Source organism: Vanessa tameamea, chromosome 4 (genome assembly GCF_037043105.1).
Source record: "Vanessa tameamea isolate UH-Manoa-2023 chromosome 4, ilVanTame1 primary haplotype, whole genome shotgun sequence".
NCBI lineage: Eukaryota > Metazoa > Arthropoda > Insecta > Lepidoptera > Nymphalidae > Vanessa > Vanessa tameamea.
The window spans coordinates 10,776,187-10,801,991 of NC_087312.1; the positions used below are offsets into that span (position 1 = coordinate 10,776,187).

The following is a 25,805-nucleotide window of genomic DNA, read 5'->3' on the forward strand; positions in this document are numbered from 1 at the left end:
GGATAATGTTTATGTTATCAAGATTCGTGTCTTCAGCTATATGTCTATAAATTATAATATTTTTTTTATTTTATTTATATATTAACATATTAAAAAAAAGGTTTATTATAATATCGAGATTAACTATTAACTACCAATAAAAAAAAACCTAAAATATTTTAACAGATTCTAAATTTTGACGTGCATAATTCAGATACTTGAAACGTTAGCCTCGACATTCATAATTTGCGGTTTTGAACGACACTAGCCTACATTGCATGTGTAAAAACAATAAGCATTAAAAAACAAGAATCTATTAAGAACAATTATCAATTGGCATTTGACCGATATAGATAATAATTTGATCTATGGACTCAATTAAACAAATATCGAAATTGATATACCTATATTGCACACTTCTAATGACGCTTCGGTATTAAATTAATCTTTTATTTATCTCAATAGCCGATTTTTTGAGACAAAGATAATCTTAATATTAAATGTTTCGAAACACAACCTTAGTCTATGCCATATTTTGAATAATACAATAAAACAGTATGCTACAAATATTAACTAGAAAATATAAATAAAACAAATTATAAATCGATTCTTTCAACATATTAAGGATTACCCTTAAAAAATTGTTGCAAGAAAAGAAACTTTTATTTTAATCGTGTAAATGTTTATAATTATTTTGATATTAAATCGTAATAAAAGTTTTTTTGGAGAGAGGAGTGAGCTACTATTTTCTTAAAAATCTTTGGATTAAAATGACTGTAAATTCTAATTGTCAAGTGTCAGAAAGATATTTCTAATTCTAATCACATCTGTCACTCTCACTATCTTAAAACTTGATCACTACGAACTAGAATGAATTTATTCTGTTATATGGGTTTATAAAAACGAATATTTTTAAAAGTGATTTTCTGAATTAAATAAATACAATATGACTACTTCTAATATGAAATTATTGTGCACCGTATTAGGCAAGATGAGGTTAGTAGTTAATAAGTCTAAACTTTGAAATAACCTCTATTTATTTACTTCATAGGAATCATAGGTTACTTTTTAATAAAAAATACCACAACACCTATTAAAATATAATAATATATTTTAATTCGAAATATTCATAAATGATAAATAATAGATATGCAAATACAGAAAGGTATGACTGAAAAATGATAATTACATATAAATATTTTTTGACTTTTTAAAACGGCATTTTAAAAAGCAGTCTATAAATTACTCGATTAAGTTAAGTAAAATGTTTGAATTCATAAAACAATATTTGATAATTGTGGTAACTGTCTCTTAAGGTTAGAAAATAATTTGTATGATACCACTATTCAAAGCTCATCTTATGTTTCGCAGTTGATATGTTTAGAATTTGAATATAAACTGAGATGGTTAGTCAAAATGAAAATATATTCAGTTCAGTTCATATAATTTTTTTTTTGTTGCTGATAAAATTGGCATGGCACTATGACCAATCAATGCAGAATTGTCTGTAGATGCTTATAGGCTAATATGTTTTTGAAAACCATTTCTTTTTTTTTCAGAATTGATAATATAATAACTAGATCACATTTCTCTCACCCGAGATTCCGACCTCCATATTGGTATTTACCCAAAGAAAGAGTTGTATGTAATATTTTTGTGTTTCTTTTTTCTTTTGAGCTATCACTTATAGCATATTATTATGATTAATCAAATTCTTTACAGATGAGTGATGAATTGCTTACACAAGAAAACAAAGATTTTCTGGAGGAAGTAAAACAAGATAAATTAATACACCAATCTGCCTTGGTGTCCCCACTAGCCAATAATGAACCACAAGAACTAGTACAATGGAATCCATTTACACGTCGAGTTGGTCTTATAGCACGGAAAATAGGAAATTATCCAATGTGGTCAAAGGATGGTAAAAAATTTCAAACCACATTATTACAGGTTATTCTATAACTTAATTTTATTTCAAATAGTAAAGGCAATTTAAGTCTAACTTAATATTTCATATAATCTTATTGTACTGAAATGATGATATTTAAATTTTACAACATGGCCATGCAGCTTTTGTGAATTATTTACATTCTCTTTATTATATTATGTATAGAAGATGGTTATAGAAATTCTAGTTTTGCTTTTATCCCACATTAAACCAACTAAATTTTGCCCAAATTTAAGAAAAATACATTTCAGTCATGCTTTAAAATTGATTTTGATTAGTGTTTGTTTATTTGCCAGGTTGTAGACAACCATGTAATAAAATACATACCTCCAGAAGAATTTAAGCCAATGAAATCATCTAAAGTAGTTTGGAAGGAAAAACGGAAATTGGGTTGTCTTTTAATTGGTTCTGAAACAATTGACCCCAGCACAGTCACAAAAGAATATTGTGGACTTTTTAACAGTGTAGGAATGTTACCCAAGAAACACTTATGCAGATTTATGATCTCACCCCATGCAGCACTTCCAACTGGGACACCATTGTTTGCAACTCACTTTAGAGTTGGTGATCATGTGGACATCAGAGCTAAAACGTTAGTATGATTCTTGGTTTAAGTAATAATCTATTTGTAAATCTAAAAAGACATTTTAACATTGCAGTATGGATCGTGGATTTCAAGGAGTTATGAAGCGTTGGGGTTTTAAAGGGATGCCAGCGTCTCATGGTGTTACTAAAACACACAGACGGCCTGGAAATATTGGAGCTGGAGGTGAAAAGGCGCGTGTTTGGCCTGGTACAAAAATGCCAGGTCATATGGGAAACAGGTTAGTTTTGTTTATTAAATTACTTTATTCTAGACTTAATTGAACTTGAAACTAATTTTAATTAATTTTTAGATGGAGAACATTACGTGGTGTAAAAATTTTGCGTATCAATACAAAACACAATATTCTTTGGACACTAGGAGTAGCTATACCTGGAGAAACAGGAGCAATGTGTTATTTATTTGATACAGTGTTACCATTAAAAAAATTAAATACTCCCCCTCCTTTTCCAACACACCCTCCTGTTGAAGACCTACCTATTGAATATCATGATGAATCAATACATCTCTTTGATGAGCCAACAATAACCTTTGAAGAATCTTAGTAAATAGGTACAGAAAGAGACTAATAGAATAATAAAAAAAACTATGTCATATCTACGCAGCTTGAATACAACTTTGATATTGAATGAGGAAAATAAAAGGAAGCAATAAAGTGTATTAAACTTCTATATCATCATGCCTGCTGTATTGTCTAGTTTGTGTAGCGTTTCCTTAACCTTATTTTATTATAACAATAAAAAAAAAATCATAAAATACTTACAATTCTTTTATTTTATATTCATCAAGAATCTGTATATTTATTTTGTAACAGATGACAATAGTTTTGTAGTTATTGGTGTAATATTAATAAATAATTATAAGAAAACAATAGTGCTTTCAGTGGAATTTATTTTGACCTATTTTTACAATTAAAAAGACTACTTAAATCCATTCAATTATACCTATAACTGTACTTTCTTCTTATTAGAAAAAAGGCCAAAATTTGAATACTATAAAAACCAACTAACACTACCTTAATTATTATTACTTAATCTTACGATTATCCCTTAAACTATCTTAATATTAATATGAAAAGCATTTATAGATAATATTATTAAAATTCTTACTTTGAGATAGTTTATTCCCCAAATACAATCGAGCAATTTGTGTAGGACTGATTTTTAGCAATTGACTTCCTAATTCTTTTTTTAATACAATATCTATGACTATTGCTGATTAGGGGGCTGAAAGCCATAACCAGGATAGGGTTGTGGAGCTCCAGGTGGCGGTGCTCCAGGTGCAGGGGCACGGGCATAAGGATAAGGAGAAGGTGGATATTGTGCTGGAGGATAACCTTGTTGATAGGCATGAGGAGGATAAGCACCACCTCCAGGGGGATAATTTTGAGGGTTTTGAGGATATGACGATTGTGGAGGAGGAGCAGTTGATACCGAGGGAGCAGGACTTCCAGGTTGAGATGAAGGATTAGAATAAGGCGGTTGTGTTGCTGGGGGATATGGAGAGGGTTGACCACCCGGAGGATATTGTTGCCCTGGGGGACCACTTTGAGGCGGAGCACCTGATGCTACTGTTGATGGAGGGACATTATTTCCATGGGAACTAGAATTATAAGTTGGTGATTGAGCAGATGGTGAACCATAACCTGTGCTTGTTGGGTTTTGTGATGTGTATCCACTGGGAGGAGGTTGTGGGGAACGATTAGGTTGTGAAATAGGAGTTGAGCTATATGCAGAAGTTGGGGTAGTATTTGGAAAAGGTTGAGATTGATATGGTTGAGGTTGAGATGTTGTTGAGTTATAAGAACTGACACCAACATTCGGATAATTAGCACCAGATTGGGGAGGTGGATAACCTGAATTTCCTGTGTATGCCGGTTGACTTGAACCACGCACAGGATATGGTGAGCCCGCTGCAGCTGGACTACCTGGTGGAGGAGCATAAGGTTGCTGACTAGATGATTGGGGATATCCTGGACCTGGGTGAGTTGATGGTGGATAATTATTGGGAGAAGTAGTAATGGGTGGACCATAAGTTGAATTGGGAGGATAACCCTGTGGTTGTTGCGATGGGTTAGGCGGTCCATATCCTTGCCCGGGGGGCCCGTAACTAGCTTGAGGTGGATAGACACCTGGAGCACCTTGATACTGTCCTTGATACTGATTTTGTGGGTATGGTCTTTGACCATATGATTGAGTTGGTCGAGTTGGAGTAGATGAAACCCCAGATGGTGGCCTGTAGGGCTGTTGAGGTGATCCTGGGACATCAGCTCCACTTGTAGGTGGGTTTAATGGACCTTGTTGAACATTACCAGCAGCTAATTGGTGCGGTGGCTGAAAAATTATAAAATAAACATTATGTCTAAATATGATTTTCATGAACAGTAGGGCTGACAATTGTCATTGCAGCTGCATACTACTATACCATTCTATTTAAAAATAAATCGTATCTAGTCAAACAGCACATTAAAACATATTATTATTATTATTGAAATATTTATGGTATAAGTCACGAGACGGAATTAAAAGACATCCAACTATTTTTTTTTAATTAAATAAATGTAGATTAAATAATCAGTATTGTGTTTATTTCTTTCAAGAATTGAAGAACCAATAATAGTATAATTCACTTTCATTTCTATTTACCGGTAGAAGAGCTTGAATATTCTGATTGGCATCCGCTACTGTTGCTAAATAAACCAAATTCCTATGTAAAACTTGCTGATATTGGTGACATTCCATGAGCTGACCTTTAGCTTGATATTCTTGAATTGTTTGTATTAAATGTGCATTTTCATCCAACATTTTTTGGATTTGTGCTGGGCTTAATTGAGGTCGATTACCTCGAGGTGCAAAAGCAACAGACATTTTCACTCTTCAAGATACAAATTTCTACACACTAGTATCAAAATGTTTTTCTATATTATTAGAACATTATAAATTTCTTATTTTTCTAAATAATATAAATACAGTAAGCGTCAGCACTCAGCAGAGCGAGGGAAAGTAAGTAAGAGTAAGCTATTAGCTAATTCTAATCTGCAATAGTGTTGCCATTTAGATTTGACTACTAAAAATAAAAGCAATAATAATGAATCCAATGAAGATTCATGAGAATACCCCGCATAAAAAAATAAACAATTCGATTTGATTATTAGTAATAAAACAATTTGAATAAGAAATGGATTGTCTTATTAATTAAGTTACATTTATTCGAATTTTGAAGGAGATGTCAGGGATATAATATCAGGGATAGGGATAGGAGAGGTATAACATCAGGGACTGATGATCGGACATGACAGTACAAGCTACTTAAATTTACGGTAAAATCACCAATTGAAATGAAACTTTACAATAGTTTTGATTTGAAACTCAAAAACGAAACGAAACGAAAATGCGTCGACACAAAGACAAAAACCAATACATTTTTTTTAAATGTAAATGATGTTTCAATTGTGCCAAATATGTGAATAGCACAAATACACGTTTTTATACTAATAATTAAAAATTATATGTTATGGCATAGAACAATGGTAAAGTATAATTTGAGGTGAAACTTATGGTCCTCTTTACTTTGTTTTAAATGTATATTATGCTGTTAATAGTGGGTACCATTGGTTTTAATAAAATTATTCTTAACAAGTTCCCAGTAAAAATAATTGACGACAGGTAAAGCAAGCAGGTAACAGACCTATATAATACCTATGATCAATGAAATTTTCTATATGGTACAAATAAAAAAAACTACCATAGATAAGCCTCATTTTAATCTATCCCGAAGAATATAATCATCATAATGTATTGTACAAATACAACTGATTACTTTCCGCTTTAATTTCATAACTTTTTAAAATAATTGGTAATCTCTGAGTTGATATTATCAATCGAATGCATACTGATTGATAAACGTTTTTTGTAGACAGTATTGCTGTTAGCAGTTTTCAGAAGAGATTAAAATTATGGTATAGTGACTTCTCGCGTTTTTTTTGAGCTCGAACAGTTTTTTATAGTCGATTTAGCCAGAAATCATTACTTAAATGAAAAATATATATAACTATTTGCCAGATGAACATCTAACAATCAAATCAAAACAAATATGCCTTCTGTGAATCTTTGTGTTTGTTGTACTCAAATACGATTTTTTAACATTGAAGTTTCTTACATAATGTTATGTCAAGTGGACCTTAAAAAGTTAGCGAAGTTTTACGGATTTTAAATTAACTTATTTTATGCAAAACTAGTTGATTTTTTAACACAGCCTAGGAGACTTAATATTTTATGTAACGGCAACACTGATTGGAGATTAGACTTTGATCTGTTTATTGATTGATTAAGATAGAAGATTTATTACAATTTGATTATCTATTTTTGTTGACTTAAATATTAATTAACAATGGCGTTGAAAGGTATTAAAGTTATAGAAATGATAGGATTAGCTCCAGGTCCATTTTGTGGAACAATATTAGCAGATTTTGGGGCAACAGTAACAATTGTTCAAAAGGTATTTTACATTTTTAATTAAAATTTACATATTTGAAAATGCCAAATTAAGTAATTTTGAATTATAATTTATCTTTTCCTTTCAGTTGTATCCTCCTCCCATAGAAATAATGTCTAATGGTAAAAAAGTCATTGCTGTTAATTTGAAAACAAAAGAAGGGGTGGAAATATTGAAAAAGTTGTGTACCACATCAGATGTTTTATTAGATACATACAGACCAGGTGTCCTTGAAAAGTTAGGATTGGGTCCTAAGTTACTTTTAAAAGAAAATCCAAGATTAATTTATGCCCAATTAACAGGGTATGGTCAAAGTGGTTATTATAGAAATAAAGCAGGTCATGATATAAATTATGTTGCTATGTCTGGTTTACTTTCTAAGCTCACTAAAAATGGCCAGCCTCCTCAACCACCACTGAATCTCATAGCAGATTTTGCTGGTGGTAGTGTTATATGTGTTCTAGGAATACTTTTAGCTTTATTAGACAGAACAAGATCTGGAAAGGGACAAATTATAGATGCAAGTATGACCGAAGGTGCTGCTTATATTGGAGCTTGGATATATAAATCACAAAATATAGATTTATTTAGTAAGGAACCTGGTTCAAATATGTTGGATGGTGGTTACCCATTTTATACAACTTACAAAACAAAAGATAATAAATTTATGGCAGTTGGATCATTGGAACCTCAATTCTATGCTAATCTTTTAGTAGGACTAAATTTATCCAAAGAAATATATACTCAAGGTAATAAAGATATTTGTAAAAAAAAATTTGAAGAAATTTTCTTGACAAAAACACAAGAGGAATGGAGTACAATTTTTGAAAATTTAGATGCTTGTGTTACTCCAGTATTAGATATAGATCAAGTAGGTAAAAATATGTGTCATTCGACACGAAAATCATTTTATAAAGATGAAGAAAATTACTTTCAGCCAGAACCTGCCCCAAAATTATCTAATTCGCCAGGAATTGCTAGTGGAAAACAAAAACCTCCAAAGCATGGAGAACATACAGTTATGGTATTAAAAGAATTAGGATATACAAACTCAAAAATACAAGACTTAATTAAAAACAGTTGTGTATATGCTTATACTAATTCACATCTGTAATTATTTCTTAATTTAAGGATTCATTAATGGTTTGTTCAATATTTAATAATTCAAGTGCTATATTGGGTGATATAATATTTTTAAGGAACAAGTGATGGTTTTGTATTGACTGAATTATTTTTAATATAATTTTTAAATCAAAACAGATATGATTCTTTTCAAGACAATAAACATTAAATAATAAAGATGTAACCCCATTCATGTGGTCCAACCTTTTCTGGGCTATGTGAATAATGAAGTTTACAAATGACTCAAAATCCATGCCAAAAACTGATTTTAATATAAGTTGACACTGTGATGTAAATTCTGGCATTTCTCGAAATTCTTTTATCTCATGTTCAACAGAAATTAAATTTTTTTGTAAAGCCTTCCACACAATCTCAATGTTGCAAGCATTAACAAAATTATGATTAATAGAAATAGTATCAAGATCATTGAAAACTTGGTGATGCCATCCAGAGGGAACAAAAAGTCCATCACCTTTTTCTTGAATAATTTCAAAATAGTTGATGTTATGAAATTTTTCAGGATCAAATAATAAAGGTAGATTCCCCAGAGTATCCTTCAATTTCTCTTCTTCTCCTGGTGGAAGCAATATCCATTTCTTTCTTCCAGTTACATTAACTGACCAGCTATATGATGTATAAACATCAACATGAAATGGTGTCCTAAAACATTATAAGTTATTTTTTTAAAACCAATTTTGTTTTTTTTTTCATTTATTTAAAATATGAATAAAGAAATAAATACCATGTATTTTTAGGGCCAATATATACAAACATAAAGTCATCATCTTTAGTATCAATGGCATATTCATTTAGCCAATCTGATGCAAATACTTCTGGTACTTCATAGAAGTAATTATCTAGTGTAAGCCTTCTTAAGTGCCAGTCTTTCAGATACAAAAGTTTTTCTGAACTTTTACTTCTTAAGTAGCTCATATAATTTTTTACTTTCATATCACATTTACACTGAGCGTTGAAGTTTATTTGATTGCAGTCCGCAACAGGAGCTTCCATCTGACCATATTGTTTAATAAAATAATCGTAATTTATGGTGTCGTTCTCAACCCACAGTTTAGAACATTTCCAAGTTTGAGTAATATTTTTTATAATGCAAGGCAAATTTCGCAGCATATGTTCTTTAAAAAAATAATCATATTGCAATTGACTGCAATCATAAGACTTTATTTCGATTTGAGAATAGTCATAATCCAAAAACTCTTCAAATTTGGCATCTAGACTGATATCAAGTTTTGTTCTCTTCTCACACATTGATACTATTTAGTTATATAAAATAGATGTCATTAAAAATTATTTGGTTAGACATATAAGTGAAATGATGTCGTAACTCATCATAATAATTGAACATTTGAGTTTTGATCCGATTCAAATCATCAGATCGAAACACGATTGTCACACAAGTTGTCAATGTCATTTGTCATGTAAAATTTGATAAACTGATACCAGATATTTGCGTTCATACTATGCTGTTTTATACACAATTATTTCGCTTATATTCGGTTAATGAAAAATCTTTTCTTTATTTATATTTATAATAGAGTAGTCACTAAACATAATAATGGTTGATATCGATTTTTTATAAGATAATTTATAATATACCATGGAGTGTTAATAATTTGTATATTGTCCATGCTAAATGATATGATATAAAATGTGTAGTTTTTACCCTAGCTAATTCTAGAAAGCTAATTATAATATATCATTGAACAACAATGATCTTGATGTATTATATAGATTGAATCTGTCTTTATTTTACAAAATATAGCTGTCTGGTCTAGTTGGATGTTTATAACAAAACAATATTTATAGTTGCGTTACAATATATTTACAGTATCGTTATGTACATTATATTGAACTAACATAATACATTTTTGTAAAATAACGATTCAAAAGTGCTGATAAAAGGCAAAAGCTTACGTAGAAAAAAGTATATTTAGATTTTGTACACGCTTAATATTTCAAATTGCATGTTTTTTAGATGTTAACCTAGTCATGAGAGAAAATTGAGGTCGTAGATAACATAAGAACTAAGAAGTATTATTTGTAGATCTCTGAAATATCCACAGAAAATAATATCTACACTATAACCATATTAATGTAAAATTTCGGCAAAATAATCGATAGTTATAAATTTACCGTATTAAATCTTAATGTCCTGTATTAAACACAAATATTCACGAAAATAATGTTCTGCGTAATCGAACGATGCTAACCGTCGGTGATCGCCGACGCTTAAGCTGGCCACTGTTTATCAACGTATACGTATATAATGCTTGTTTAATATGCAAATGCAAAAGTAAATATGATTTTTGTAAAGTCTTTAAGCGGTAATATAAAATATCGATGTGATAGTAATATATCGATTTAATTTCGATGACATTAAACAAGTTTTTTTTTCTATACAGTCTGTTTTATAAACTTTGTAAATTAGGGACAAATATTTCGTTAATCTGTGGATGGCGGTGCTTGGGGAAACTACGCCAAGTTATTTGTTTCGTACAACATACGATTGTTTTAATAATTTCGTGTTACTTCGTTAGTTTTGATTTAAATTATATTAAAAAATGTTGCAAAAATATGTCGTTTGTCGATAATAACTATGTGTCTCTGTGAAATTATTAATTTCTATACCACTAAATTTCTTGGCGGTAACAATATCATGATTACCAACAAAAATATTGTGCTTATAAGAAACTTATTGGCCGAGAAGTTCTAGTGATTTTTACCACCCTTACTTACAATTAGCAACTTTTAAATTTGCTTTCAATACATTAGAGACATTATTAATATACAAGTCCGTCGAAATGAATGATGTTCGTGATAAAGTTGTTGCTGGATCCTCATCGTGGGAGACTGCCCCAAATCTTAGTGATTCTTCTCCAGAAATCCAATCATCACCCGGTGGAAGTGGTGACACACCACAAACACCTGGTGCACCGGCTCCCTTAGCTCCACATCTTGCTGCAGAATTGCATCCCGATCTTTTGCAACAGGGATGGCGCAAGTACTGGTCAAGGCGAGAAAATAGACCGTACTTTTGGAATAAAATATCGGGCGAGTCGATGTGGGAATTACCAGCAGTTAAAAGGGATTTTGATCCAATAACAGATCCACTTGGCATATGCCATACAGGTCCACCTAATGCTGGTAATGTAACCCCTAGTGCGAGTAAGCGTCGTCCATCAGAAGACAATGGACCCCCACCGAAGAAATTTGTTCTTGCTGGACCTTGGGACATTGAGGTTCCTACTAATGTTGTTATATATGAACGGCCACCAACCATTTGTCCACATCCACATCCTGAAATAGAAGGTTTTCGATTCACTCTGGCAAATAAATTAAGGCAATGTTATCAGGAGTTGTGTCATACAAGAGAAAGTATAGATGCACCAAAGGATTCGTTTAATAGATGGTTAATGGAAAGAAAAGTAAATGATCAGGGTGGCTCTGATCCTCTGCTCCCAAGCCATTGCTTCCCTGAGATATCACGATCAATGTATGAGGAAATAATGAATGATATACCAATAAAATTAACTCATCCCAAGTTTACTGGTGATGCTAGAAAACAATTATCACGCTATGCAGAGGCAGCAAAGAAAATGATTGAATCAAGAAACGCATCACCTGAGAGTAGGAAGGTTGTTAAGTGGAATGCAGAGGACACATTTCAATGGTTACGACGTACGGTTGGGGCTACTTATGATGATTTTCAAGATCGATTAGCGCACTTAAGAGTGAGTCTTTTAAATTATATATAAAAAATAAGTATAGTAAGAATTAATACAAAAAAATCCATAAAATATCTCTGTCGTATGACCTAAATATTTTTTTAAAGAAAAATGAAAATTTGTATTACAAGTTTTATTTAACTTGATTATAATTTTTTTAAAGTCTATGAAAAATAAATTATTGTAATATATAGTTCTCACCGAGACTACTTTAAAACCAATAGATTTTATTTTAATAAAAAATGATCATTATAGAGACAGTGTCAGCCGCATTTAGCTGAGACAGCTAAAGCATCGGTGGAGGGAATCTGCTTGAAGATCTACCATCTGTCGGCTGAATATGCTCGGAAGATAAGAGAGAAACATAGTATTTTGTTGAAAGAAAATGGAATACAGGTACATGATGCAATAAAATATTTTTTTTAAGGTTCCAATAAGAACAAATATAAATTCAGCTAAAAATTTTAATTTTTGAAAGTACATGAGTTCTTTTTATTGTTACATTGTATGTCCACAGACATGTCTATAATATTATAAATGAGTTTACAGGCTTAGAGTTATCATTTAAATACTATTTTACTCAGATTTAGAGGAAGTATCTTTAATCTTTAACAATTAACTACAAGAAAAGTGTACTCAAACTAGATATTTAGGCACAAAAAATGTTCTAGTTGCTGGTATATTCCGTTTAGATACCATAGTTACACATGTACTATGTATGTATGTAATGAGTAAAAGATGACCTTAAACATGTACCGAATTTAATATTAGAGTATACTAATCGAATAATCTTGAGTTTTTTCAATATAATTGTATCGGTATTCCCTTCTCTCTAACAATATGGTGTGCGTGCGCCAGGAGCTGCCGGCGCCGCTGCAGCAGGCGGCGCTGCGCAAGGTGTGGTGCTACCCCGTGCAGTTTGCGCTGCCCGCGCCGCGCTCGCCGCTCGTGGAGCACTTCCTGGACCGCGACCAGGCGCTGCTGCGCTACCTCGGCGACACTCAAGTGCTCAACGCGACCTACTTGCAGAAGCTTGTGAGTCTGACTCATTTCACATATCTCATTCCTGATTAAATACTGACCGAAATCAAAGTCACTAACTTTTGGTAATAACAACCGCACAACGACAATATTAGATCCACACGTACTTTCTTAAATATATAACCTTTTAGTCGTAGTATAGGAAATAAAGTTATTTTAGTTCATTAATTAATTATTTTTTTGAATTTGCAATAAACATTTTTTTCTAATTTTGAGGTCCGTCGATGTTTTACTTAAGAGTGCGAATTATATCGTAGTACGTAGTACCGTAGTACCGTAGTACCGTAACGAAGCGCCGCCCGCAGGAGCACCTGTACCGCTACAGCTGCTTCGACGACAAGAAGTTCGAGCAGTTCGTGTCGCGCGTGTGGTGCGTGCTGCGGCGCTACGCGGCGTGGGCGGGCGCGGCGGGCGCGGCGGGCGCGGACGCGCACCTGGCGCAGATGTCGCTGCCCGTGCCCGTGCTGGAGTGCCTGCACCGCTGCTTCGGCGTCACCTTCGAGTGCTTCGCCAGCCCGCTCGACTGCTACTTCCGGCAGTACTGCTCCGCATTCGCCGATACTGACTGCTATTTCGGATCGCGCGGGTCAGTTGTCAGCTTTTTACGCCGCTTACTCGAAGTATGTACTATATATTTTAGTTTTCATAATATGTTTACCATTAACGTCGAATGTTGATGGTATCTGCCCACATATAATATAATAATTTAGTTGTTCTCCTTCAAAATGGGTGTTTTCGACTCCCACCTTATCGTTCTCCCTCCTCCTTCTTTCGGGAAGAACCAAGGAAAATAATTATTCATTTATATTTAGCGTCCAGAAGTGAAATAGATTTAAAAAAAAAACAAGAAATGATGTTTCTTAAAACAATTTACTAATAAAACAAAAATAGTTGTAACTTCGAATTTATCTTAACATTAATACCAAATCATACCTATTGAAGTACTACTACTTACTTAGTTTAGCTTTACAAATCCAAATAAAACACAACGACCACTTTTAACAAATGACAAGTCGAGTCAAAATCGACCTTACTGTTCGAGTTCAAACAGAAAAATAACCGGCGGTTTATTCAGTACAGCGCGCTTTTGTTATTTTTTTTCTTATTAGTAGCCTAGCCAGTTGTATGGATAAGGGATATGATATGTTACTATATACGAAATAATATTAAAGATATTATATATAGATTTCGTTTTTTTACAACTAATTTATAGATAATGTCTGCAAAATAATTTACTACTGATTTGTAGGTACAGTATATGTAAAAAATATTATCTATTAATTTTGTATATTAGTTTTAGTGTAATAAATCTTTTGTTAAAATCTCATGATTAAATAACTTAATCATGATCAAATTCTAAACACAAAATAGTATAGATGATAACAAATCGCTCCACGATTACTATTTATAGACTTTCAGACAATATATGATCTAAATTGTTTTGCAACTTTAAATACTATACTTTTCTTTACTTGATTGAACCGTGTTCCGTAGAAAAGTACCTCCCCAAAAAGTACTAATCAAAGTTGTTAGAGTTTATAAGTATACATTAAGTAAGTTATTCCATGCGTTCGAGCGAAGTCGAAGTATGTGCTATTTACTTTTTTGTTTCTTCTGTCGATTGTTGTGGACAGAAACTATTACATCGCGATGCCCAATCTAGGAGAGTGGCGAGTAAAGTTAAATTTGCAGCGACAAGCGAACGCGTATTTATGTAAAGCGACCATACTCTTATCGTTATAATCATTTAAAAAAAATTGTAGTGATTATCTTTCTGGTTTCTTCTGAAGCTTCTTAAACTTATTAGAGGATGGTGTAATCGTTTCGATGCAGGATCACCGTTCTCGACTTATGGTCTATATTCAAACAAAATATGTACGAACAAATGTTAGAAATAAAGTCACGGATATCCACAGACCGTTTCTGGAACTGCGGCCGGTGGCGGGGTCGCTGGTGGCGCACCCGCCCTACTGCGAGGAGCTGCTGGAGGCGGCGCTGCGGCACATGGAACGCCTGCTGCAGGACTCGGCCGAGCCGCTCAGCTTCGTCGTGGTGCTGCCCGAGTGGCCTGACCGACACACGCATGCGCTGCACAAGCTGCAGGCCAGCCACTTCAAGCGGAAACAGGTAACATGCGTTTTATGTAATGTTGAAGCATCGGAGAACTCGTAAACAAGCCCCCGATGTCGGCCTCGGGCTTGATGATACTTTGTAGGCTAAATTAGTCATTCAATTTATGACATGCAAATATTATAACTAAAACTACTACTACTAAATATTAAAAGGCATTTTAATAAATTCTACAGGTGTATCACAATTTCCATTTTATTATTAAAATTACAAAACAAATATAAACATAAATTACAAAAATTCTTATACAGAGTAAAAGATATACCATTTGTTTCGAAAAAAAAACACAACTACGTTTCGAAACAAAAAAATTGGCTTTATTTTCTATTTGAAATAGCACCAGAAACACATTTTAAGTGTAATTGACTGTTTGATTATTGCTAGGTGGTGATTCCCGCATTTGAGCACGAATATCGACACGGCTTCCAACACGTTCTTCCCAAGTAAGTTTTTAGTTTATATTATATATATACATAAGTTTTGTTAAACTGACTACAAAACTTATTTTTTCATTACATTGTCTTTACTCCTCCCGTTGGCTACAGTTATATATCTGTGATAAGGAGCAGCCGAGGTGCTATTACGTCCGCAGTAATCGAATACGATCGCGTTCCAGGAACGAAGTGTACTTCCGCTGGGGCGGCGGCACGGTGGTGGTGTGGCTGCAGAACGCGGCCGGCTTCGCGCGCTGGGGCCCGACGGACGAGCGCGTGGAGGCGCTGCTGGACGCGTGGCGCCCGCGCGCCAAGCTGCGCTCGCCGCCCGAGCACGCGCCGCCGCCCGCCGCCGACGACCAGCCCGACAAGCGCTAGGCCGCCTCCCGCTGCCGATCACTGATTATGACTAATATTATGCCCCTAAGTCCGAGTCGAATTTCGGTAAATGTCCCTATAGTCGTCGGATGATTTTTTACGACCGAAGACTGTTTGACGCTCACTATTTGTGACTTTACCAGCTATAACGTATGAATAAATTTTGTACCTCAGGGACTTAGATATAGCTCCTATATGTTAGGCTCAAATACCGAGTATTGTCATTGAACGGAGAGGCACGACGTGTTTAAGTTGTTTAAATCATCCACTACAAGATATTTACCCGTTACACGAATAACTCGTAAGGGATGATTTAAATAATATACCTTACAAAGTCGTGATTTATATTTTTCCTAAATTAATACTATATTCGGTATTTGAGAATAAAATATAAGTAAAGAAAACTATTACTAAAATGTCAGCGAAGTCTTATGTAAGTCTTTTTCATTCAATTTTAGATGACAAATCAATTATCCGGTGCTCGAACCGGGAAAAAGTGCTGGAATTTAAAATCAAGTGTTGTCATAATTTTTTTTTAAATCTCACACACTCAAAAATGTTTTATATTTATCTTTATTCTTATTTTGAAAAAGCATATACATATGTAAAGCTTTACAAATAGGTGCATAAAGTGTATTTATAACAATATAATGAAATGTTATCTCACTTTACAGAAATATTATATAAATCACTTTCTTAAAATGAAATAATTATATTCTAACAGTATGTAATAATTTATCGAAATATTTTATGGCAGTTTATCAATTAACACAACTTATTTGTTAAATATATTTACAATTCAGAGTCTAAAACGCGCACGAGACTCTTATAACTTAGTTACAAATCCTTTTGGGATTTATTCCTAAATGAATCTATTATTATTATTTTGTGATCTATAAATATTTATTTAAAGTAAGGTATGAATAGAAAAAAAAAATCTATATTTATAATACGTTTGGAATTCATTCAGAAAAAAAGCAGTAATTGTACAGCAATTAAGAAATCAAACCAAATAAAATAATTTATAAATGAAAAGTGAACCAAATGTCAGAATAATGCAGCTCTTAATATCATTATTGTAGATGTACATCGGAAAAGTTATTATTAAAATTGAAACATAGATTAATACTAAGTTGGTAATAAAGAGAAAATGGCCCAAGAAGCTTGAATTTTTTTAGAAGCGTAATTAGAGTGTTTATTGAATATTTCACGTATAGACCGACGGATACTAACAGCTTACACCAAGTTAATTGTTATAAGTATGCCGTTATAACGGTCAAATGAAGTAATTAATCAAACGAAAACAATATAACCATTTGTTTCACAACTACTCGTACTTGTTCTTCAAATTATTTTGGACCAAAAAATAAATCAATAACGACATAAAAATCACCTAAAAATTTTATGTTAAATCAAGAACACAACACAACTTTGTGTAACAATCCCAGAACCGCGGATGTTATCCGCCAACGATTAATCGTCTTATGATTACATCTGGTGACTGGAGGTCAAAACAATTATTTTCGTTTAATTAATTATGTAATTGACTCCTGAAGGCTCGCCATATTTGTAAAAAAATACTTGGCACATTTCGTCACAATCTCCAAGTCTAATATATCAAATAGAAAAGTAAGGAGACAGAATGTTGTATAGAATATGAAAAACCAATCACTTATGTGACTAAAATTAATTTAATAAGTTGATATTCAATTAAATAACAGCTACATCCATCCATTATTATTTATCTATTTGAAGTTTATCCCGTATTGTGTATCCTATATTATGAATTTGAAAACACATTAACATTTCACGAGAATCTCGCATTTTTTTTAAATAAACAGATAACTCATTTAACAAGAAACAATCTTTTAAACAACAGGTGTTGATAATGATCATATCTTACTTTGACTACAAAATCATGTTGACTTTATGTATGTGATGCATAGAATTGTATATAGAAAGGTGCGCTTATTGTACATAGTTTTGGAGAAAATTTTGGTTATTTACTTAATGTAAGCTCTTTTTTTAAGAATCCCTTTTTACTGTTGTATAGTTCGATAAAGATTATATTTTGATTGTTTAATTATTATATTTTTCTGAAAAAAAGTATGATTGTTTTATTTAATACAATAATGTTTACGTATATATGGAACTTTTATTATTACATCCATCTGACATAATTTAATTTGACATAAATAAAACCAAATCATTCAGAACTGAAGAAACCTTTTATTTAAAAATATGCAACTAAGATTAATACAAATGTAAAGGTGACGCCCAAAATCTATAGGCGGATTTAGTGACATTAAATTTTACTAGAAACACCAAAAACTATCCTAAATAGTAAAATTACATGCCTATTCACGAATAAGATCGTCAAATATTTTGCTAAATCTTTCAAACGTCATTCACTTCAGACCTCGATGGTTTTCAAATCAAAATACATCTTGCATATTAAAAGTATTAGTGACATTCGGTTGCTAAACGAGTTTTTCAAGAGAATATTATTATTCCAACAATAATTATGTTGCAGAAACAGATTATTCATAGTGAATATTACCTACTACAATGGATAAAAATATAATTGCTTGCAATTAATGAAGCATTAATTAGATTTCCTCCCATATTTATGATGAACTGTGCATGTTTATTAATCATGTATGTCATTGCTAATGGTGTTCATCTATGACTATTTCTTAAAAATTAAACATAAATGAATCAAAATCAGATAGTATTGTCACTTATATCTTACCATAAATATATTTGTTGTGCAAAGATATCGAGATCGTTTATCTTTTTGTACCTTAATTGGACTAGGTGCAATACAATAGGTATTATTAGAATCCAAAAATCTTATTTATTAAAAAAATGATAATTTTGTACATTAAATATGTACAAATAAACCATCATCATGAAACATTTTGAATTAATATTATAATTCATATTGAAAACAGGATTACATACATAATATAAATACTCTATTATGGGTGTTTAATTATCCCAAGAGCCAATTATCAAAATAATATTCTAAACATAAATCCTGTTCCTACTTCTTCATTTTAATATTGTTTTTCATAAAGTACATCCCAATCATTAAAACTTTTAATATAATTTCTTTACTAAATATAGATAATTATTAATATGAATATTTAAACATTCATAAAATTAGGTTAATTTATGTTTTATTTGTTTTTATCTGAACACCTTCAGGTACTATTCTAGTTGATAAAATAACATAGACTTATTAGCTTCAGGTCAGTGGGCAAAAAACAAATACTATCCATCTGACCTTTTAACTTTAGAATTATAGCTATGATTAATATTACATATAAAATTGATATTTATTGTATAGAACTTGCACTATAGTTTGATGTAACCTTTAACAGCATTATAGTAGAAAATAGATCAAATCATAAAACCGGTACATAGAAAAATAATAAGAAATTATTTAATTATATTCTTCGTCTTCATCCATAGCAAAGTCCACTCCGGAATCCGCACAAACAGGGCTGTGAAACAAAATATTCATATTCATTAAAATATTAACAAACTTGATCATTTTAAAAGTCTTTATTTAATTTCCTTTTGCTTAATAATTCCTTATTGCCCACATATTTAATAACCGTTGTTTATAAATTATTCACGGCAAATGTTAAAAAGCATTGAACGTGGCGACTGACAGTTTTTTTTCATCGCTTTTTTATTACGAACTAGCCGAGTAAAAAGTACGAAAAATTATAAAAGAGCAAGCATGTCGACGCATTCGTTTCGACATCGATACGAGATACAATGGATAGCCTGTTTTACATTACGTAAATTTTGTAAAATTCTTTATACTTTTACTTCTCATTAGTGCCCGATCGTAGTTCGATTACGCCCAGTTCAATTCAAGTTTGGTTGAAATTTTTTTTTTTTTGTTTATGTTGGTGATTTTAAATAATCAACATAACGAGATGGTTGCAACTAGTCAAAAACAACGACATTGATTATTTACTTACAAGTGATTTCAGCATAGCAATGTCACTTTTTCTCAAGAAGTGTGAAACTACACGAGCGAATAATATCTCGCAAATTATTTCTAATCTTTGGTCAATTAAATATACATGTTTGGAAAATAAAGCAAATAAAAAGTGAAACTAATTAGGTATAATATTATAAATACGAGTTACAATCATTTATCTCATCATTATGTGAAGTGTGAAATCACATTAAGTGAAGTTTACCCCAGAATATTTATGTTTAGTCTTATCAAGAACTTTTCAATAACCTCTACATTAATTACATAATCGAATGCGCTATAAACTTGTATTTTTTTAAATTTACTACTAGCGATGGCGTCCCGCCGGCAATTCAGTGTGACCCCCAATCTCGTTCACCCCATATTGTCTATTCTATTGCGTTCTTGTGCAATCGTAACATAGTCCGATCAATTTCGGCGCTAACTAGATAACTTCGGCTAAACCCAACTCAAAACCGAAGCCGAAGGTTCAGTCGGACACTACTTATAATGGAAAAGCCATTACAATATTGTTGTTGATTGTTTGTCCAAAATCATGTCCAAATAAAATAACATCCATAAAATATTTTCCACTATTAGTAAAAGTACTTCTCTTTGGCTAAACAGAGCGCAACTTTTTACGCCTAATTCTTTTAATCCAACTATCATAAAACTACATAATAATTTGCTCATTAAGCATTATTATATTTTCATATAAAAAATTTTAAATACATAGTTTAGTCGGAATTCAATTTTAGTAACAATAACAGGCAAGTCAAATAAAAAAAGCAGCAAAATAACATTCGATATTTTTATTATATTTTAGCATCTCTTACTAAATCAATGCTTTTGCGGGAGTAAAAATGAGGGTAGGTCAAAGAAAATACGAAAAATGGACCTTAGATTGGATTGGATTTTTGCAAATGTAAAGTTAAAGAAGAGCCACTAAAGTTGCGACATAAACAAACATTACTATGGTTTAATGATTGTATAGCATATGCGTTACATTATAGATTCATTTTAGTTTTAGTGTCAAATAGTAACAAGTGGGTTTTTCAAAATATTGTTTTTATAGATCTATTTGAGAGAACTTGATATATATAATATTGCATAATGGCGCATGATAGAAGAAATATGGACGCAATTACACTAACTTGGATTGTAACCTGATTAAAGGTTAGGGAAGGACCCATTCAGAGGACTGTAGAGTATTCGCGGCTAGCTGATCAAAATATCAGACGTTGTAGCTCAGCTAAAGAAGAACGCTACATCCGTTAAACTACAAAATGCACTACAGGGAACTGAGAGGCCATGACCGTGATCTCCATGTAGGAGACCAGCTATTGCTGAAAAAGGGCTTAGCGCGAATCCGGGTAACGTTTAAAGGTTACTGGGTTATTAGAATCCATTATCTTGTAAATATGATAGAATCACATTATTACATCCTCACAATATATTTACTGAGGATTAATTTTGATAAATAACATAAGTTACACAGTTCGAAAGAACCAACAACCTCGCGAAGCTCGGGTGAATATATCTGCGAGCTGTATAGGATAGTTTCATTAGTCCGAAGGTCTCCTCGGAATTTTCCCTACCAGAATTCGACCGCCTCGTGCTTTCATTGTTGACTCTAACATCCAGGTTCAAGAAAAATATATATGTGAGTCGCTGAAGTTTCGTAGAGCACTTTGGACAGCTAGTTCCCCATAATTCCCCTTTCCCCTAGTTTTCTTTATGCCTCTATAAGAAAGTGGTGGATTTCATGCACAGACTTCTACCTAAGAGTTTCTTTATATTAGTAATAATAACTTTTATTTCAGGTAAATAATCAAAATCATAGTTGGGAACACACAGTAAATAATTGACTAGTAAGCGAAATAAGCATGGATGAGATAATTACAGAAGTCAAAAGCATGAAAAATGGGAAGGTTTTGGGGGCAGATGATATACCAGTTGAAGTATGGAAGGTGTTATAGAGTGACGGATGTATGTGGTTGACTTTATTCTTCAATAAGTTGTTGCATGAAGAAACCATCCCACAAGAATGGTGCAGTAGTTCGTTAGTGCCCATCTTCAAAAATAAAGGGGATGTACAGGATTGCAACACATACTATGAAAGTATGGGAGAAGGTAATAGAGAGAAGATTGCGAGAAGAAAGTGAGATTACCCAAAATCAGTTTCGGTTTATGCCTTGGTGCAACCCTACAGCCTCACTGAACTGGTCGGTGTTGCCGGCAGACGATTGGACGTAGGTACAGGATCCCCTATACATTGCACGGACTAACTCCACATCCTTCTCAGGCAAACCTTTCTCTTTCAATGCCTACTACAACACTTTACGAGGCACCCTATCATAGGCTTTCTCGAGATTCATGAAAACCATATATAACCCGTATTCCCCTTAAACTTAAGGGGGTGATCTATATCTATAAGACCATGGTTAGACCTGCTGTTCTATATGGATCTGAGTGTTGGGTTACAAAAGGGATGACTGAAAGACAATCGCATGTGGCGGAGATGAGAATGCTGAGAGGAATGTGGGGTGTTGTGTGCGAATAGATAGAGTAAGGAATGAGTACATAAGAGGAAGTTTGAAAGTGGCACCAGAAACCGAGAAGCTATGTGGAAACCGGCTGTCATGGTATGGGCATATTATACGAAGGAATGAGGAATATGTTGTGAGAAAGGTCTTGAGCATGGATGTGGATGGATATAGAGGTAGGGGACGATCAAAGAAACGATGGATGGATTTTGTGAAAGACGATATGGTTCGAAAGAATGTTACTTGTTAGATGACGTCCGGCAGAGATGTATGGAAGAAGAAGACATGCTGCGCCGACCCCAAGTAAAATTGGGATAAGGGCAGGAGGATGATGATGATGATGATGAATATACAGTCATCATAAAGTACAAAAATATTACATTTTAAGAAAGAAAATAAAATTCTAATAATTGTATTGTTCCTGCACTGATACAAGCGACACCACAATTTTGAGAAAGGAATACTTAAATCCTCAATGATAGTAATCAAAATAGAATGAGTACCGAGTTTCAGTCTTGGCATAAAGAAGATGTCCTTGCTCTGAAAATGGCAAAGAAGTCTGGGACTTTTGCAGCAGCAAACAAGGCTTTAGCACTGCACAATTAACAGCTGTAAAAACACTGGCAAAAAGCTCCATAATTAGTAAACTTTTCACAAATAAAAAGCAGTTTTCTAAGGCCACCATCAAACAAGTCGAAAGCCTAACTAGGCAGCATTAATATTAAAATAGTAGGTCAATTCAGGTTGCAAATGCCTTTCCAGTATTTTTCTGAGATCAGCACCCAGCGATATAAGGTTATAGTTAGAATGAATAGAAATCACCAGTATTGTTCTTAATGGGTTCCATATTTGTTTTCACCAAGTCGTTTGGGATATAGCTGTGTCTCAAAAATAATCTAAATATAATAGACAGAACCTGATATACTTGGCTAAAGTTGCATATATCAATATCGTGAGATAGTTGGCCCTCTACGGAGGCGTCATGGAGCGAAACGGCATTAGAAACAATTCCAGGATTTGACGAGTGATGAGTCACCTCGCGAGCAACGATAATTCGGAGACAGGAAAAAGGTTACATGAGATGAAGCTAGGATTCAAGTGTTACTTTGGTGAGCCAGAAGTCCTAACCTAAATCCCATTGAGCATTATCAGGTTTAATTGAAAAGTGATGCACCCATAAACACAAAAAGATTGTGAAAGTATAAATGGTCTAAATACTAGAGTTTTCACTTTTAGGAAGCATTTCTGACATTTAATGAAAAACATGCCCTCTAGGATGAGGTAAAACCTTGCTAACCTTGGAGGCGTTGGTAATAAAATAATATTGATAAAAAATATTAATCATTTGTTATTATCAAGGAAAGAAAAAACATCAGATTCTTAGGACACACAAGCATAAATAATAAAATAAAAACAAATTAATCAACTTACCTCATAGCTCTGCATGTAAAAAAAACAATCCTTTTTAGCTTCTTGTTGTAAAAGAAATAATTGAATGTCCAGAGACAGCCGGGCTCACCAAACGGATCACTAGCCAGGTCTGGGTTATAGCTATATATGCGACATTCGGGCAAGTGTACCTCTTCTTCTATAGCAGCCCATAGAGCTGGTCTCAATTGTCTCCAACGAACACCACCTACGGCAGACAGTGCTGCATCGACAGCCCCCTGTACCCAACTCAGTGATGGCTCTGCACTAAACTCACTGCTCTGTTACAAAAAAATTACATTTTAATGGTACTTTAAAATTTTCAACTACATCATTGAAGTACCTAATAGGGCTATTTTATATATTTAATAGGGTTTTAAAATATTTCTACCAAAGCGTTATTGCTTTGGTAGAATATATTATTTATTTAGGTAGAATATATAATTATTTGGTAGAATCATAAGTAGTAGATAATTTTAATAAATATTTTTAAAGTTAATCACTTTATTTTATCAGAAACTAAACAAATAAAGATACAAGTACTATATCTATCGTTCAATTTCTTATTCAATGATAACAGGACATTTACCTTGGCCATTGAAAAATCATAATCTGGAAAAGCAGCATTCAGTGTAGCAATCAAATAGAACAATGTCTTCCGAGATATTGTATCACACAGCACACCCTCTTCATCACCAGATAGACTTCGACTGCAATTTATTGATAAACATTTAGGTTTTAATAATTGTGTATACATATTTAAATGAAAATTACAAATATTAAATAACTTTTAATAATAATATTTTTTTTGGACAGAAATAAATAATAAATGGAATGTTTATCCATATCATAATTTACCTATACGTAACACCTTCTGGTGGGGATAGTGCTTGGAGGTTGTGAGTTGTCTCTCCATCTGCCGTAAACTTCTTGTAGAAAGCTTTTTCAGCACCTGCCATTTTACAGCTGTAGCTCTCTACCCGACCTTGAACAGCACTGTCACCGTTCAGGATAGACAGCGCACTACTCAGAGCCTCCAGGCGTCCGCTCTCTAAGAGTTTCATGTTTATATTTTATTATCGACTCTTTACCCACTCAAACTTCTTGTAATAAAATTAAAGCTTGTAATCGTGCAATTCGGAGAACTACTTCTGTACATAGCAGACGGGTGTATGAATATCCCTTTCCTCTTAGAATGAAGAAGATTCACACTTGGTATTAAATTCGTCGTCTGTTCTTCTTCCGCGCTGGTGGGATGCGGGTACATCACAAATATCAGGGAAAAAATTGTTTAATAAATTGCTATAATGGTTAGCAAATTATTTATAGATTGTATTTGGCTTAAGCACAACAATGGCGCGTCACTTCACTGGCTGTCCTAGAAAGGGCACAAAAACACTTTTCTCTTTTGCTAGAAGTCAAAATCCATAGAAGACATCGTAGAACACATTAAAACATTCAAGGATATACAAAAATCACTGATTAAGGTAAACAATAATTATTATGCTTGTTGTGCTAAATTTTCTCTATTCAATATTCATTAGGTTTCGCGACAAGCAACAAATCTAAGCCATAAACAATAATATTTTATACATAGACAAAGAAAAAAAAAGAGCATAGTTAGTGATTGTATTATCTTTGCAAACTGCAAAGACTATTGAGTATTGATTGCATACAGACCTTAATTCTTAAAATACTGGATCATAAGGAGTACTAGAAAAAATGCATTTTGAATTTAAAAATATAATTCGATAAACAAAAACGTTTCAATGGAGTCTTATGTATACTAGTATTTATGGTCAATACATCAAACCTACGCAATATTTAATATTAAATAAAATATATAAAAACATCGATAATAACATTTTATAATGTCAAAGATTTAAATATATTGTTAATAAATACTGATAATACCCAATTAATGATTAAAGACAATATAGAATAAAGGATTTGGCAACTGT

The 25,805-nt window shown here is 32.8% G+C and overlaps 6 protein-coding genes across 6 annotated transcripts; 3 read left to right on the forward strand and 3 right to left on the reverse strand.

Annotated features, from left to right (window-relative positions):
- The first annotated feature begins 825 nt into the window (after positions 1 to 825).
- LOC113395224 (large ribosomal subunit protein uL3m) lies at positions 826 to 3,402 on the forward strand. The gene is made up of 6 exons (XM_026632795.2): positions 826 to 975; positions 1,539 to 1,620; positions 1,702 to 1,929; positions 2,224 to 2,519; positions 2,587 to 2,751; positions 2,824 to 3,402. Exons 1-6 carry the CDS (start codon positions 926 to 928, stop codon positions 3,074 to 3,076), a joined length of 1,074 nt encoding a protein of 357 aa, XP_026488580.2. The 5' UTR covers positions 826 to 925; the 3' UTR covers positions 3,077 to 3,402.
- On the reverse strand, positions 3,288 to 5,544 carry LOC113395193 (uncharacterized). The gene is made up of 2 exons (XM_026632767.2): positions 5,177 to 5,544; positions 3,288 to 4,864 (listed from the first exon to the last, which is right to left on the reverse strand). Exons 1-2 carry the CDS (start codon positions 5,396 to 5,398, stop codon positions 3,740 to 3,742), a joined length of 1,347 nt encoding a protein of 448 aa, XP_026488552.1. The 5' UTR covers positions 5,399 to 5,544; the 3' UTR covers positions 3,288 to 3,739.
- Positions 5,545 to 6,811: 1,267 nt separating this feature from the next.
- LOC113395216 (alpha-methylacyl-CoA racemase) lies at positions 6,812 to 8,282 on the forward strand. The gene is made up of 2 exons (XM_026632784.2): positions 6,812 to 7,028; positions 7,114 to 8,282. The coding sequence occupies exons 1-2, from the start codon at positions 6,921 to 6,923 to the stop codon at positions 8,137 to 8,139; spliced, it is 1,134 nt and encodes a 377-aa protein (XP_026488569.2). The 5' UTR covers positions 6,812 to 6,920; the 3' UTR covers positions 8,140 to 8,282.
- On the reverse strand, positions 6,893 to 9,528 carry LOC113395203 (2-oxoglutarate and iron-dependent oxygenase JMJD4 homolog). The gene is made up of 2 exons (XM_026632777.2): positions 8,890 to 9,528; positions 6,893 to 8,807 (listed from the first exon to the last, which is right to left on the reverse strand). Exons 1-2 carry the CDS (start codon positions 9,411 to 9,413, stop codon positions 8,147 to 8,149), a joined length of 1,185 nt encoding a protein of 394 aa, XP_026488562.2. The 5' UTR covers positions 9,414 to 9,528; the 3' UTR covers positions 6,893 to 8,146.
- Positions 9,529 to 10,590: 1,062 nt separating this feature from the next.
- On the forward strand, positions 10,591 to 17,286 carry LOC113395184 (mRNA (2'-O-methyladenosine-N(6)-)-methyltransferase). The gene is made up of 7 exons (XM_026632757.2): positions 10,591 to 11,896; positions 12,146 to 12,286; positions 12,749 to 12,925; positions 13,237 to 13,517; positions 14,848 to 15,058; positions 15,446 to 15,504; positions 15,678 to 17,286. Exons 1-7 carry the CDS (start codon positions 10,967 to 10,969, stop codon positions 15,871 to 15,873), a joined length of 1,995 nt encoding a protein of 664 aa, XP_026488542.1. The 5' UTR covers positions 10,591 to 10,966; the 3' UTR covers positions 15,874 to 17,286.
- Positions 17,287 to 18,082: 796 nt separating this feature from the next.
- On the reverse strand, positions 18,083 to 25,422 carry Maf1. The gene is made up of 4 exons (XM_026632807.2): positions 24,703 to 25,422; positions 24,434 to 24,554; positions 23,848 to 24,125; positions 18,083 to 19,382 (listed from the first exon to the last, which is right to left on the reverse strand). The coding sequence occupies exons 1-4, from the start codon at positions 24,906 to 24,908 to the stop codon at positions 19,322 to 19,324; spliced, it is 666 nt and encodes a 221-aa protein (XP_026488592.1). The 5' UTR covers positions 24,909 to 25,422; the 3' UTR covers positions 18,083 to 19,321.
- Between the last annotated feature and the right edge of the window lie 383 nt (positions 25,423 to 25,805).